Source organism: Teleopsis dalmanni, chromosome 1, assembly GCF_002237135.1.
Source record: "Teleopsis dalmanni isolate 2A chromosome 1, ASM223713v2, whole genome shotgun sequence".
Classification (NCBI taxonomy): Eukaryota; Metazoa; Arthropoda; class Insecta; order Diptera; family Diopsidae; genus Teleopsis; species Teleopsis dalmanni.
This window is the reverse complement of record NC_051846.1, coordinates 78,411,138-78,426,892: the sequence shown is the minus strand read 5'-3', so window position 1 is coordinate 78,426,892 and position 15,755 is coordinate 78,411,138. Positions and strand designations below refer to the sequence as shown.

General features: G+C 30.5%; 2 protein-coding genes across 2 annotated transcripts; one reads left to right on the top strand and one right to left on the bottom strand.

Annotated features, from left to right (window-relative positions):
* Positions 1–5,707: 5,707 nt before the first annotated feature.
* Positions 5,708–6,389, top strand: LOC119672801. Its single transcript, XM_038083941.1, has 3 exons — positions 5,708–5,915; positions 5,990–6,130; positions 6,190–6,389. The coding sequence occupies exons 1-3, from the start codon at positions 5,828–5,830 to the stop codon at positions 6,264–6,266; spliced, it is 306 nt and encodes a 101-aa protein (XP_037939869.1). The 5' UTR covers positions 5,708–5,827; the 3' UTR covers positions 6,267–6,389.
* Positions 6,390–13,325: 6,936 nt separating this feature from the next.
* LOC119669312 (COP9 signalosome complex subunit 2) lies at positions 13,326–15,663 on the bottom strand. The gene is made up of 6 exons (XM_038079153.1): positions 15,496–15,663; positions 15,232–15,426; positions 15,033–15,158; positions 14,492–14,973; positions 14,021–14,353; positions 13,326–13,966 (listed from the first exon to the last, which is right to left on the bottom strand). The coding sequence occupies exons 1-6, from the start codon at positions 15,547–15,549 to the stop codon at positions 13,822–13,824; spliced, it is 1,335 nt and encodes a 444-aa protein (XP_037935081.1). The 5' UTR covers positions 15,550–15,663; the 3' UTR covers positions 13,326–13,821.
* Between the last annotated feature and the right edge of the window lie 92 nt (positions 15,664–15,755).

Genomic DNA, 15,755 nt, shown 5'->3' with positions numbered 1-15,755 from the left:
AAAGTACATATAAATGCAATCCGAAATTAAAAAAGCGACACCCATCCATACTTCTGGCAGAGGCTCTTCCAGTGCCTGTGCCCGCACACATTTCTATGAGCCATCATCGACATTAAAGTACATAATTTTTCCTTTTGTATTTGCTTCAGTGCTTTCACACAGATGATACAGCACACAAGTTTCCAGAGATACACCAGTCGAGTTGACTGGTGTACAAACTCGGAAACCAAAAATACAGATATGCCTACATATACAGATGCAGATACAGATAAATGCAGGTAAAAGTATCACACAATAATCAAGAAAATCAAAGAAGGCACACACAAAGAGGTAAGAAGCACAAAAACAAAAACAAAAATAAAAACAAAAATGAAAACAGAAACTGAAACGTTTAAAGCCAGATGAGAGTGAAAGAGTGGAGGAATGCAAAGGGCACCTTTGTTTCATATGAACAGGTAAGATTCTCAGTGTTGGTTAAGTCAGTATTGTAAAGTGCACAGAATTGGGAGTGTAACTGTGTACATTTAAGGAAAAGGGAAAAATGTGCAGTGAACAAGCCAAAGCAAATAAATCAACACTCCAATGCACAAATCACAGTCTTTAAAGAACGACAAACAGATTATCTGAATAGCGGAACAGGCAGCGGAGTGCATTCGAATTCGAAGTGGAAGTTCAAGTCGAAACGAAGTATACTGGTATACTCGCATGTATCTCCTGAGTAGCGAATACTGAATACTCAAATTTGCTGGCAATGTGTTGCAATCTTTCAGATAAATAAACAATTCATAAAAATATTCAACTAAAAAGATATAGAGTTTTAAGTATGAATTCTTAAATACGCTAAATGAGTGCAAATATATGCAAACCACTCTGCTATCTCTCCGAAGACCAATTCCAGTAAACTATAGCAATGTTGTGCCAGTTTTTATTTTTATTTTACTTTTTTTTTTTTCTGAATCAGTGATGATATAACTCCTACAGCACATAGCTTAGGAATACATACATACATATGTAGAAGTATAATTTACAGCTTCAGCCAGTGTGTGTAGATCATTACAAACTTTTTGACCATGGCCCGGCCATGTAGACGAGTGCCTACATAAAATTTCAGTTAATTTTATTTAAGCATTAAAGAATGCAAGTAAATCTTTTATTTTTTTTTTTTTTTTTTTGACTTTTTTCTCGTTTTTTATCTCTTCTACTCGATAACAAAGCATAAAAAATGTAATGAACTTGAAAAGACGAAAAGATTGAAGTAGAAATAAAAGTGGCAGTGGAACATATGATACAGCATACAATATCACACTGAAGGGCTCCTTCGTGTTCCGTGTTCTGTGTTCTGTGCTCTGTGTTGTGCTGTTCTGTGAGAACTTTGATAGAAGGTATGAGAGTGGTAGCGGCAGTGGCAGCGACAGCGGCAGCACACATACCGAATTTAAATGACCGACCAACTGACTGACTCAATCGCCAATGGAAAAGTGGTGTGACAACATTTTTTCATTATCGTCGTCGTCGTTTTGAAGGAATTTCTTGGTTTTTGGATTCCGATCGGCTTCGTTTCGTTATCTTATTTTAACAATTGTTCTTAGTAGGCGATTGACTGCGCCTGTTCAAATCTGTTTAGTTCGTTCTAGTTTAGTATCTCAAGCTCAGTTCGGAAAGTAGTTTTTGTTTTATTTTTATTTTTATTTTTGTTACTCCTTTTTTTCTGCATTTGTTAATGGAGAATGATGGGATAGTTTGCATCGTTTTGGTAAAACGTGTTGGTTAAACTTGTTATTATTGTTATTGTTGTACCTTCGTTTATTGTTGTTGTTGGTATTGTTGTTATATTTGTTGTTGTTATATCAAAGTTATTTAGTTAAAGTTTATTTAAAAGGAATTTTCTTCATTGTTCCTTGGTTACGTTCACGTTCGCTTGCGCATTGTGTGCAGTTGGGTTTTGTGCATGTGATTCATTTCGTGGAGTGTTGCAGATGCAGATTAGCAGAAATTTAATTCGAATTTTTATGCTTTTAGACTTTTATGGTTTTTATGGCATCGTTTACGGTAATTAAGCAATAAAATGTTGAAATATATTAAAAATGATGAAAATTGAATAACTTTAAATTAATAACTAAATATCTACATTTGAATTAATATGAATTCTATCATGATTTATTAATTTTTATAAGCGCACGTGCATACATATATTTATCAGGCTTATAGTGTTTTTAATATTAACAACAATATTAATAAAATTAAGAAAATTTAAAATTTTATTTGGATCGTGTAAGTTTTTGTTTAAAAGTAATTTTCTCTATATGATTATATGATGCAGTGTGCCAAGCAACTCAGACATACATTGCCCAAATAGGGGGTTTTGAATATTTTGATGAGGTACACAATTCAAAAAAACTCTTGCCAGTATTTGAGAATTAATTTTATTAAATAATTAATTAATTTCTAATTAATTTTATTATATATTTTCGAACACAGCTTTCTAAATAATTTTTAAAAAATATATTTTATTTTCACCTTATTTGGACAACAGTCTATAGTCATCTGTAGTCAGTGTAGTTTATATTTGACTATCAACTATAGTCGAAATATTGGTGACAATAAAATATATTTTATAAAAAAAATTAATAGATTACGTATTATTAACCCGTTCAAAAATAATTGAAATTTTATATGAATAAAATTCATATTTTTATATTATATTTATATTTTAAATCAATAAATTTAAATTAAATTTCATTACTTAATATTATCCTTAAGTTTATTCTTGTGATATAAGTGTAATCTCTTAATAATTAAAATTCAATAAATTTATTTCAAATTTGTTTTAAATTGTTTGGTTTTTTAATATATTGTATTAATACAATACAAGTATAGCGATATAAATAAATAAAAATATATATATATATATATTTAATTAGCAGATTTTTGTTTACAATTAAAATATGTTAAAAAATTGTAAAAGGTGTTAAAGAAAAGTTAACACCATTTAATTTAATATATTTGTGAACATTATTTATATATAGAACACATTTCGAATTATCGATCATTTTGACTATATATTGTATAGTTTTAGTTAATAAACAATATTTACGTAAATTGCCAACTTTATATATTAAATATATTCTCATAAGAAAAAAAGTTATGGTTTGATCTGTAGCAGGACCCTAAGTAGACCTTGTATTGATCATTTGCATTTTCCTAAAACTCTTGGTATTTAACATTTCGCTTTTGGTGATTTAGTATTCAAATGTACAGACAGTTCATGAAATACGTATACGTTTGTTTCCGAAGTATATTTATTAACAATTTTATTTTTTTAAGGTAATCAGAGTCGGCCTAAGAATTATAGCCCTCCTATATACAAAACCTATAAAACCAAAGATTAAAAATCCTAGTATCTGAACCTGCGTGTCTATTGGTAAATAATCAATAACAAAGGTAATTATATTGTTACTTATTCAAAGTATTTAGCTTTGATGCAATTGCTCCTGTTTTACAACTTAATTTGAACTTTTTCAAGAAAGGAACAGTATATTATAGACCTTATAGATATTGGTTCGTATGTAAGTAAGGGAATAACAGATGTAGTAATTGGAAATATTGGATTTATGAGAATAAAAAAAATATTTTCTAATAATTTTTGTTTATTTTCTAATGTTTCATTTTTAATTTTACGGGTTGTTGTAAAACTCTGTCCTGAGAAAGAAATCACCCGAACTTCGAAATCTTTAAATTTACAAATGTATAGAAAATAACAACAGTATGAAAAATAAATTAAAAATAAAATACCAACAGTTTGCATTTCTTCACTAAAAGGCTTTAATCTATAAATATATATATTTATAAATAATAATAAGTAAATATATATATACATTTATTTATAATAATAATATATATATATATTTATTTATTTATTTTTAGATTTATAATTTAAAAATATAATAATAATATAAATTATTCTTATATATATATATATATATATAACATATAATAGAAATATTCAATAAAGACTGTTTTAAAAAAAAATGTTAATATCTAATGTTTGTTGTTTTGGTTTAATTTTTGAAATAACGAAGTTATAACGTAGGACCAAAATATTGGTCAAGTGTTTAGGGGAAAACAACCCATTCCTTCTGCACAATTTCATTAGCTAATTAATATTTTAGATACTTGCAGAAGATTCCCCGTTTTAAGTTTTATTTCGAAAGCTTTTTGAAATTATAATCATAAGTTATCATTTAAGGGAAAATCTGGTATTAATTATGGCATGTTTTAATTTATAGGTATCCACTGTATAACTGAACTTAACACTGTATAATTGCTAATGGCATAACTTAACTACGCAATATAGACCATAATTTATACATGTATGTACCGGGCTTTCTATAAAGCGAATAAAACTTACCATTATTGGGCTTTTTAGGCACATCAGCTAAATCAATGCCACGTGCTTGGAACACATGCGAGACAGCAGTACAATTAGGTATGAATTGTTCCAGAACTGATGATGCACCACCCGCACTACCAGGTGATGCTAAAGCAGCAGTGTGTGGCGGTGGAGGCGGCGCGGTAGCATTAACATCTGTGCTTTGTGCACTGACAGTTAATGTAGACGAAAAAAGTTGTGACAGGAAAATTGGCAGCAGGAGTAAAATTACCGGCGTAAAATGTAATTGTTTAAGAAATGATAAACGCTTTAAATTGTTGATAGTTCTCGTTATCATTTTCATATTGTCTTCGATTCTTTTATTTTTGTTTTTTTTGGTATAAAGATAACTTCAAAGCGAATGTAACGCGAAATCACTTAAGCAATAAATTTAGTAGACTTTATCTATGTTTTTATTTATAGATATAAAAAAAAATATCAAAGCGCGAGAATGAGGAATAACCTATTTTGTTTAGTCAATGTAAAACGTTAATTAATATTGTTTTTTATTTAGTTATCAGAGAGATATTTTTTATATACAATTAAATATTGTATTACGTATTTCATTTATAGCTGTGCTTTTAGCTACTTTATATTTTATATTATTTAATTTTTTATTTTGCAAACAACTATTATTTATTTTTATACCGGCTTATGTTAACTGATTAGTATTGAGTTATCGGAAATTATAATTTCAATGGCATTTTATACGGGGTTTATCATTTTCAAAGGTATAGAGTTATTTTGTGGTAGAGATTATAGATATTTTTTAAATATTATTATTAGAATAATTTTTGCACAATTTGTTAAAAATTTATATTAAACTAAAATTCTGTTTTGATCTTCAGAACTGCAATGGTGCTATTTGTATAAACAATTATTTCAAAAGAAAATTAGAAATTATTAAAGCACAGCTTTAAAATTACGAAAATTAAGCGGCACGCATAATACAAAACGAAACAGTAACACACAACCTACACGAACGACGAACAACACACGACTGAATTCACAGATTTGTTGAAAGCGAACTCTTGAGAACATCTCCAACACAAAACAAAAAACAACAACAACAAAGCACATCAAACATTCCAGTGTGCAGTGTTGCCGCTTTTGTGTAATGTTCAATTGTGCAAGATATAACACACAACGATTTGTGTAGTACAAAGCAGAAACTAATTTCGATATAATTTTTTTAGCAGTAAGCATAGAAATGTTTAATTTTAATTTAAAATAATATAATATAAAATTAAAATTATTTTTTATATTAAAAAAATTTAAGTTAACAGCTTGTTTCAACATAAAATTTTCAGTCACCAACTAATTCATCCAACATTTCGGCTTTCAAGTCAAAATTTACATTGGATTTTTTTTTAGTTCAAGCAAACGTAAAAGTGCACAATGTCAAGCAGTAGGTATGATCCGAAGTTGTCATTAGAGACACAAATGCAATATGTGGAACTTGAAGCCGAGAAGCGAATAGGCTATCGTAAGTAATAACGTTTCTTCAGTATATACCTAAATATCATTTTAAAACAAATACAAACATAAAACCGTTTTTAGTAATGGAGAAGTGCGATGCAATTGATAGCCGTCTAAATAAGATGACTGAAAAGGTGAGGGAAATTGGAGCACTATCCGAAACCCAGAAGATTGATTATGACCAAATACCTTTTACAGATCCGAATATTTTACTTGTAGCCAGTAAGTTATGAACTATTTTCAATAAAATTGTTTTGTAGTTTTTTTCTATTTATTCTTAGGTGACCAACCAAAACCTCTAGGCAAAAGTGTAGGTACTACAAAACTAAAACGTAGTAATTTAACTCAATATATCTAAATTTCTTGTTGTAAGGAACTATGTGCCAGAGTGAGACATATCAAGCAGTGAAAAAATAAAAAAAAGTTTAAAAAAATCTAAAAATTTAACATTGCCAAAAAATATAATTACAATAGTTTTTATGAACAGAACAAAGCAGTTTTTTTACATATATGTAAAATCATTTATCTAATTTAGTAACTAAAAATGTATACATATTATTATATGCATTACAATAACGCAGGGCGGCCAACACTGTGTAGGGTCCATTGAAGTCACTAAAACAGCTACTTTTTGAAAATAACTGGACACCTACTCTGGCTAGACTTGATAAAAAAATATATCACATTTGAATGTAAATACTTGTAAATGAATTTTTTTTGCGAAAGTGATGCGTCTTATAACAAAAAGAAACTACTTGAAAGTAAGAAGGGTTTGAATAGAAATGAAAAGACAACAACAAAAATTTTAGTTAAATTATTAAACTTTGGCTGACCATAAAACGCTGTTTCCAGTATTGCCAAGTACTCATCATAATCGAATTTTTTAAATTTATTTTTTATTTATGCCAAGTATTTAGAACTATTAATTTCAAATTTGCCTATAAGCAAAAATTTGTATATATTAGTGAAAAAGTGGCAATGATTGCAAAAAAGTTGCTAACAGTCAAGCCAGTGTAGACGAAAAGTGAATTTTATTACTAATTTGTGCTCCACTGCACATCTACATCTTATTACGGCATTTAAATCATATACAAATTTAAAGCCATTGGTTTCTATCTTCATTCCATTAGTGGTTAGCTTTCTTAACATTGAATCAATATATAGTAGTATTTTTCTTACTACCACTCTTGTATTGCATTCCAGTTTTATTATCACAAGGTACAAGACTGATGAAACCTTAAGAAGTGTAACACGATCGCGTCAACAATAACATTATGTACACAGATCAGAGTTATTTAACGTGATTATATGCGTGAATACTTAACCCGACGTTGATCTTAACACACGTATCAGTCCTATAATACGGACACAGGACTATAATGGGACACGTATAATGTCCCACTAAACGGCGCATTAGAATTTCAAGCAATTTCGCCGGTACCAATCTAAACTATACGTTTGGATATAGTTTCAGCATCTATATCCATCTGATTGGAAAATGCAGCTTCACATCGAATAAAAATAAATGAACACAATTATTCTACATGCGTAAAATTGAATTTTAATCACAGCCACTATAAGACTACTTTTAAGGAGCCAACCTCCATTGGTCAGGACAACCGAAGCTGCGGGTTCTAACCCCCCTGTGTTAACAGATTCGTAGCTCAGGTCGGGTGTCGCAAGTTAAACTCACTCACTACCATTTGAATTTTAGTTACCTCCTACAACAGGTATGTCTCACTTTGGGGATATTTTAACCCATATCCTGAAAGGTGAAACATTCTGTATAATGAGTTTATGACAACAGAAAGCAGAAACTTAAGCATTTAAGGTAAATAAACCAAACTGTCCTGTAGTGGTGTATTAATATCTCATATATATATTTCTAGATGTTAGTTATTTTTATTGTTTATATTTTAAATTATTTAAAACTTGCTGTTACGAATATATTTTCCAAAAACAATCAAAGAAGGGTGCCAAATACGTCTTACAAAAATGTCTGTTATGATGCATCATTATGCTTTATACAGAATAAAAACCCTTGAGATTTTATATTGAAAAAGTTCAATTGCTTAACTTTTGTGGCGACCACAGCAGCAGCTTTCATTTTATGTATTTTTTACATGTAAATCTCAAATGTCTGCTCTATGGTTTTTATCCTTTGCTGAGCATTATGCCTCTCTCTAAATACAAAAACAGCAGCAACAAAATTACATTCAAAACCCTGAGAGAACGCTTAAAGTAGTTCAAACCTTAGAAATTCTCTTAGTTTCGTTCAGTACTTGTAACTGAAAGTTACAATCTAATGCATTGTTTGAAAAATTACTATAGATTTACCAATCGAAAACGTTACTAGTATAGTCAGCTATTTTGTGCCAACATAGCTTACTTCTTCAAGTATCGAACTTTGAAGTTTTAACTTATGGTATTTTGATTACACGATCTAAACATTTAACTATTGCCATGTAGTGTCAACAGTATCTGCAATATTAATATTATTTACACAAATACTGAGAAACAGCTAGCAGATGGGAGAGGTAGCCAGATATACTAGTTCTTTGTGTTTTTCATGTAAAAATATTCAACTGTTAAGCCTAATATTTCTATAACTAAGGTATAACTATTTAATTCTGGCAAACTTAAAAAATTTGCTGTTGTTTTTAATTTGTGGTTGTTTTAATTAAAATCCGATGCGAAATAAGTCAGCCCGGAAAATCGTTCCTTCATGCCAAAATATATTTTTTTAATTTTGAACTCCTTAAGCTCTAAGATTGTATATCTTTATAATACAGAATGGTTACAGGCTCCTCTGGGAGGTATGCAGATCTGAGGCCAATTAATTTTATATCTTTATAATACAGAATGGTTACAGGCTCCTCTGGGAGATATGCAGATCTGAGGCCAATTAATTTTATATCTTTATACTACAGAATGATTAAAGGCTCCTCGGGGAGGTTTGCAGATCTGAGGCCAATTATTGCTTTGTCTGATGAAGTGATAAACAATAATCCAGTCAAAGCGTAGATAGGGGTTATGAAGACATCACGCAGTTAATAGAGAGTAAAGTTCTCAAGTGCATTGAGTCAACTAGTCTCAATATATAATATAATACAAAATATAACTTACCATTATTGGGTTTTTTAGGTATTTCAGTCAAGTTAATACCACGAGCTTGGAAAATATGCGAAACTGAACTGCAATTCGGTGTGAATTGTTTTAGTACTGATAAAGTACCGCCACCAACTCCACCGGGTGATGCTAAGGCAGCGGCATGTGGCGGTGGCAGTGGAGCAGTCACATTAAGTTCTGTATTTTGTGCATAAACACTAATTGTAAACGTTAACTGTATCAACATACAGGCAACTATTAAAACATAACCGTTATATTGCGCACACGGCAGCTTCCAGCGCAAAGCGCGACATTTATGATTGTAAACTGTAGCGGTGGGGTCTTGAGACTTATAGTTCGTCGTATATAATGATATTTTCATTTTAATATTATTGTTAAATTACTTATTATTAACAATAATTTTACTTGTACTATTAATTAATTAATTATTAATAACTGTATATATATAAAATTTTTTCTGCCGTTGAAAGAGTAATTATTGCAACCGGATTTCAGAGTGTAAATAATAACAAAAACTTTGTTTATGTTAATTACAGCAAAAACAAAATTCTAACAAAAAGGTTGCCAACGAAGTTCGTTAAATCGTACACTCAGCGTTTTGCTCAACTTTTTAACTTGTTTTTTTTTTTATTGTCACATTTTCCACATTTGTAAACAATTCATTTTGCCGGCAAATTACTTAGAACGACACACATACACACACACTCTCAAATAATTAAACTTTTATGGAGGCAGTTTGGCAATATAAAAAACAATAATTTTTATCAAAATTTTATTTATTTATTTTGATGATATTAATGTATTTTGTAATTAATAAAAATTAATTAAATAAAAGCAGCTTCAGTCTCAGTGTAATCAAAAGAGCTTCATTGCATTAATATAATAATATATGTATAATATATTTTTTTTATTTTGTTTTGTATTTTTTTATACGATTTAGTGCAATTAAAAATGTTTTATTTATGTTGTTAAAAAGAAAATATTTAAAAAAAGGAGAATTTTAAATAAATAATCAACCGACATGTACGAACTTGAACAAATATGCAAACTTTGTGCGAAACAAAAAAGCGCTAATCACTCCACACTCAACACCCAACAGCGAACAACAAACGACTGTTGAGTACAACGAGCAATGGAAGTTTGTGCAACAACAAAGGATCAAACACATTTCCAGCAATATTTTTGTTTACATGAAAAGGGTTGCGTGTTTATTTTACTAAATTGTGTAATATACCATAGTTCAACAGAAATAGTTCAAGAATTGCTTCAGCTTAATTGTTCAAATTTTAAATTTTGATTAAAAAAGTTTTCAGTTATTTATTTTTCTTTTAATTTTCAATAATAATTACTTAAGATTCTCAGCTTAAAATTGATGAAATATTTGATATTTGAAGGTATTTATTTTAAATAACTTGGAAATATCATAATTTTAAAACGTATAACAGTCATATTTATTAAAACTATTGTTTTATGTTAATAACGGTTGCTTTTTTAGCTGCATGACAACTATTGCTATTGATAACTATGGTTGAGAATGTCAAGCTATGTTGACATTTTTATTTAGTAAGAGTAATTGTTGTTGCTTTCGATGCAAAATGAAAATTTGACATTGACAGCTCACTTTATTTTGCATTGAAAGCAACAAAAATTGCCGTCGGTGACACTGAGATACGGTGGAAGGAAAGCATAAAATATCTGTGGGTCACGTTTGACAAACGGCTCAATTAGTATAAACACATGACATGCACACGGAATAGCTGTTCTAAAATTTTATATCTTATAAAGCCGCTGTTCAATAATAATCCCTTCAATCTCAAAAATAGAATGTTACTATATAATCAAATAATTAGACCAGCACTACTGTATGGATGTGTTACATACAGCAAAGCCTCAAATACTGCCATAAAGCAATTACAGATAGCACAAGACCTGGCTTTATGAAGACTATTTAAGATTACATGGTATATTATAACAACAGACATGCAAACAGATCGACTCAGTGAAAAAATATGTCAGGGACAGAGCCCTAAAATTATTCACAAAAGTTGATGCGCTGCCCAACCCCGCCTTAACAAATCTCAAGTCCACCTCAGGACCAACAGGAAGATATGGTGACATACAGTCCTTCATCAGTTAAACAATAAATAAACGATATGAATTCCCGTATAATTAAAGCCTAATGTGGGGTAGGGATAATTCCCTCGGCCACAAAAGAGTAAAAGTTCACAATAGCACTAACTCAAGAAATCACAACAACACACACACAACAATTGCCGCAACGTGACTGCAATCATAATATGCTTCTAAAGCTTAGCAACTCACTAAATTATTTAGAATTGTATTTTTGAGGAAGTAGCTGCCGTTATGGTGAATGGGCATGCTGACTAAATTTTTGTTTTCAAAAATTATTCAGTTAAACATCGACGACATTTGGTTCATATAAGACCAAGAACGGCGCAACTTGCCATACAGCGCGCTTAAGATTCAATTTATTGCGAAATCATTTTGGTATCAACTTTATTTCCAGAAGTGGTCCTGTTAACGGACCTCCACGTTTGTTCGATTTAACGCTCTCTTTAACTTCTTATAGGGCCAAGTTGTGATTAGTTTATGCCGACAAACCAGCAACTCTTGAAGCACTGGAAGCCAATGTTCATGAAACCATTGACGCCATACGGTCAAATTTATTGCTAAAAATAGTCAAAAATTGGATTGATCGAATGAATGTAAATCCAATGCCATGAATAAATGCCATGAAATTATCTACCCGATATTAAGAGCAAAGTTCATGTATAAAAAGTTTTATCCTGTTGATAGTGTCTCTCTCTCTCTCTCTCTCTCTCTCTCTATCTTGCCAGTTTACCTGCCTGAAGAAATAACAGCGTTTCATGCGATGCGGATTCTAATAACAATACCGGGCTGTGAATGGTATATATTTGTGAAGTATTATTCTCAACAAGTGATCTCGAACTCTTTTATGGACTATGGCTTGTCCGGATATTGATATAAATGAATTTAAAATGTTACAATACAAAAAAAGACGTATTACATGGAAATTTTCCTACTTGTAACATTTGCCTTATATCTCTTTTTGGGTATAAATTATACTAAAAAGGATGAACTAACATACGTACTACAATAATATATGAGTACCAAAGAAATATCTATACATGCGTCAATGTACAAAAACATAGATTCGCCATCGCTGCTCTCAACCGTTGCTGCAACATAAAACTGAATTGCTGCCATACTAGAAGTTCAAAACCACATACGTTTCTTCTTTTTCTTTATTATAAGATTAAATCCTATTTTGTTGCAATTGATTTATATATATTTATTTGAAACTATGACATATTAAATGATTATATTTCTGTAGAGCCAGACATTCAGCATTCTCTCCATCTTTGCGACGGTCGATTACCCGTTTCGCGACTGTTGAGATCTCTACCATCGCAATCTTGGCCAGTCAATGATTTTCCATTTTTTAGACATGCAGATTCCACTCCTTCCGTCTCCGTCTATTTCATTTAATTATGGCCTGTACTTCGCAGAGTCGCAGCTTTAATAAGTTTAAATATTTTTCAATTTATCCCAAAAGCCATATTACATATTTAAATTGAAAAATTAAGAGACCATAGCGCGAGCATATATAAGAACTTTCGTCAGAAGCGATAAAATTGCATTTTGAAGGTATTATCTAGGATGTACAATATATTGTATATTAAAGTTTTATTTAAAATATATTCTACATAACTGAAATTATGAAAACATGATATATATACTTGTATTATCGAATTTCAGAATGATTACAGGCTCCTCGGGGTGGTATGCAGATCTGAGGTCAGTTATGGCTTAGTCTGATGAAGTCATAAACAATAATCCAGTCAAGGCGTAGAGAGGGCTTATGAAGAAACCTCGCAGTTAATAGGAAGTAAAAGTGTCAAGTGCACTGACTCAACTAGTTTTAATATAATAATTAATATGTGATCAAATTAGTTTTGAATTTTATTTTTCATTAACTTTACTAAACGTAAAATTAGATAAAATTTAGAAACACTATTACAAATTCAGTTTTCGGCTCGAAATTTCAGTTCTTTGCTTTCATCCGAGTATGGACCTCGATAGAAAGCCCATAGTAAAAATTGTTGTTGAACGCGATGACTCGTGCGTTCGCGCAGCCAAAAAGATACGTGACTTAAAGATAATGTTACTTTTTCGTAAGTAAATTCAATTATAAACAAATACTTAAATAAACATTTAAATAAACATCATTTTTACGCAAATTTAGTGCAACGTAGAGCTTTATATATCAATAAACGTCTTGACAGGATGTCGGAGAGGTTGAAACAATTATCGCAAAAGGATTCAAAGAATTTAAAATTTTTCGACACTTTAAAAGTTTTGGGCTCTCATTACGTCACGTAGTAGCCATTTCTGTTCGACTTCTAATTCCTTAAAATATTTGATGTTCGTTGGGGTCAAATACTTAACACTCAATAAATATAACAATGGCATTTAAGATGAAATCCCAGCTATCAAAATTTGCTATCTTAAAATTTTTTGGAAATATGAATTTCAGCCAGAGTAAAATTTAGGAATTGGACACAAAAAACGCTTTCATACAATCGCGACCAACTTTTTATGGGCTTTCAACTATTAGCATCAAGTTATGTATAGTGATGCTTATTAGAATTTTCTCAAAATATTTGTTTGGCTTCAAAAATAAAAGTTGTGTTTTCATAGTGAATGTGTTATAACATTTATTAGAGAATATAAACCTATACTTAGGACATCCTATTAACCACCGTCATTTGTAATGTGTTTATACCACTAACCCATTTGTTGTTAGCATTGCAGCGTGCAGTATTGTTATTCTCTATATCTAAGTGCAGCACCTGTCCAATTTGATCAATACGTCCTTTGATAGTGCTACAGAAATAAATTATTATAAATAAGAAAGAAAAACTGTTTTGTATGCATTACTTATCTAATATGCACGACACTAACAAACTTTCAACTTCATTTGGTTCGATGTTTAGTGCCGTAGCTATAAATGAAATCGCTATGTTCCTATATGGGCGAATCAATGTAATAAGCACCTGCGTTCTAATATTTCGCAACAGATCTTCAATATGTTCACGAATAAAAGGGTCTGCCATTATGTTTTTGCGATTCTTTCGTAAAATGGATTCGAATGTTTTTATATCGTTGTTTTGATAAGACATGACTAAGTCCGTCATAGCTAAAATTTCGGGATCGCTCTTATAGGGTTTGGCTTCCTGTGAGTCAAACGGATTTATATCCGACTTCATTAACCTTTAAATTTATAATTTAAAAAATTTGTCATTAGTGTGTATTAATTACTAAATAAAGAAATTATATACTGCAACTATTTATAGTTCGTGAATTTTAAGTTTTCATTAAGTATTGTTTAGCATATATCAAAATACTTACATGTTAGCCAATACTAAATATTTAAGGCAAGTCGTTCGTCTTGGGGAGCCCGATTCGTCATAGTTTTTGAATGCTTCAAAAAAGTCAGTGTGGGCTTTTTCGAATTCTTGCTCTCGCAAATGCATTTTGCCACCGCATTCGCGTATTACGCCCATAATCAATGGGTGTGGGATAGCCGACTTAATGTGTAAAGATTGCTCATACAATGCTTTCAACTTTTTATTATTTTTTTGTACAGTGTACATTTGAATTTCTAACGCATATATTTCAAGTAACTGTGTACCTTTCTTCAAATCATCTTCTCCTTCATCTGTCTGGCAAGACTGATGCAGTTGTTTTAAGATTTTTTGTAATTTACTAAAATCACTTCGGTCAAAATATAGTTTTCCTAATTTTGTATTCGTTTTAAACCAAAGTCGGTCGTTCTTTGCGTCCTTTAAAGCATCTAACGTAGTTTCATAAAAGTTCTGCAGCAATTCCATCTGTGATAATAAATAATACTTTATACAATACCTAAAATAATTTAGAAAGATTCACTAACATTTTTAGATGTTGATATATAATCCAGTATAGAGTTAATTGACTTCTCTGAATGATTACGTGTGACGGCACTCCTGATGTAAGTAAGCAATTGTTTGTAGCGCACTGTCATCTCTCCAAAATTGTTCTAAAAATATATTGAAGGATGTAACAAACAAATGAATTTAATTAAGTGACATAAAAAGGGAGATCAAACTTACAAGTTTAAAATTTATTTTTATCATTTGCTTGAGGGCTTTGAAGCCCCACTCGCCTTTTTCACCATTCTCTAAATCAAGCACTTTTTGAAAAGAAGCTAGTGCTGCTTTTGGATCGTCTTCTTTTAACGATTTGCTATTGTAGTACTGATTTTCAAGATCCACATCAGGCTCTGAATTACTATCTTCAGAATATTCCTAAAATATGAATATAGTTATATTTTTTAGAGATCTAAGTGTTACCCGGTACCGTAAATATACACTTACCAAGCCGTAATCTTCGTCATCTGCTCCCATAAAATCATCATCATTATCAGACATATTAATAAATAAAATTCAATTCAATTTCACTGAGAATTAAAAAGAATATTACAATATTAGTTTTTTATCGTAATAAACTGTGGTTAATTTTTATCAAAAACATTTACAAAGCAAAAAAAATCGAACGGTATGTCAAAATTCAGCAGCGTTGCCAGAAACGTATTTTTAAATTGAATTTAAGACGCAATCTATACTACCTACAATAA

Bases quoted from the DNA above. Each gene is read 5' to 3' on its own strand.
- LOC119672801 (XM_038083941.1), top strand. From the start codon at position 5,828: ATGTCAAGCAGTAGGTATGATCCGAAGTTGTCATTAGAGACACAAATG. The intron at 5,916-5,989 runs GTAAGTAATAAC...AACCGTTTTTAG, and splicing joins CGAGAAGCGAATAGGCTATC to TAATGGAGAAGTGCGATGCA. The intron at 6,131-6,189 runs GTAAGTTATGAA...ATTTATTCTTAG, and splicing joins GAATATTTTACTTGTAGCCA to GTGACCAACCAAAACCTCTA.
- LOC119669312 (XM_038079153.1), bottom strand. From the start codon at position 15,549: ATGTCTGATAATGATGATGATTTTATGGGAGCAGATGACGAAGATTAC. The intron at 15,427-15,495 runs GTAAGTGTATAT...TTCATATTTTAG, and splicing joins ATGACGAAGATTACGGCTTG to GAATATTCTGAAGATAGTAA. The intron at 15,159-15,231 runs GTAAGTTTGATC...ATATATTTTTAG, and splicing joins TAAAAATAAATTTTAAACTT to AACAATTTTGGAGAGATGAC.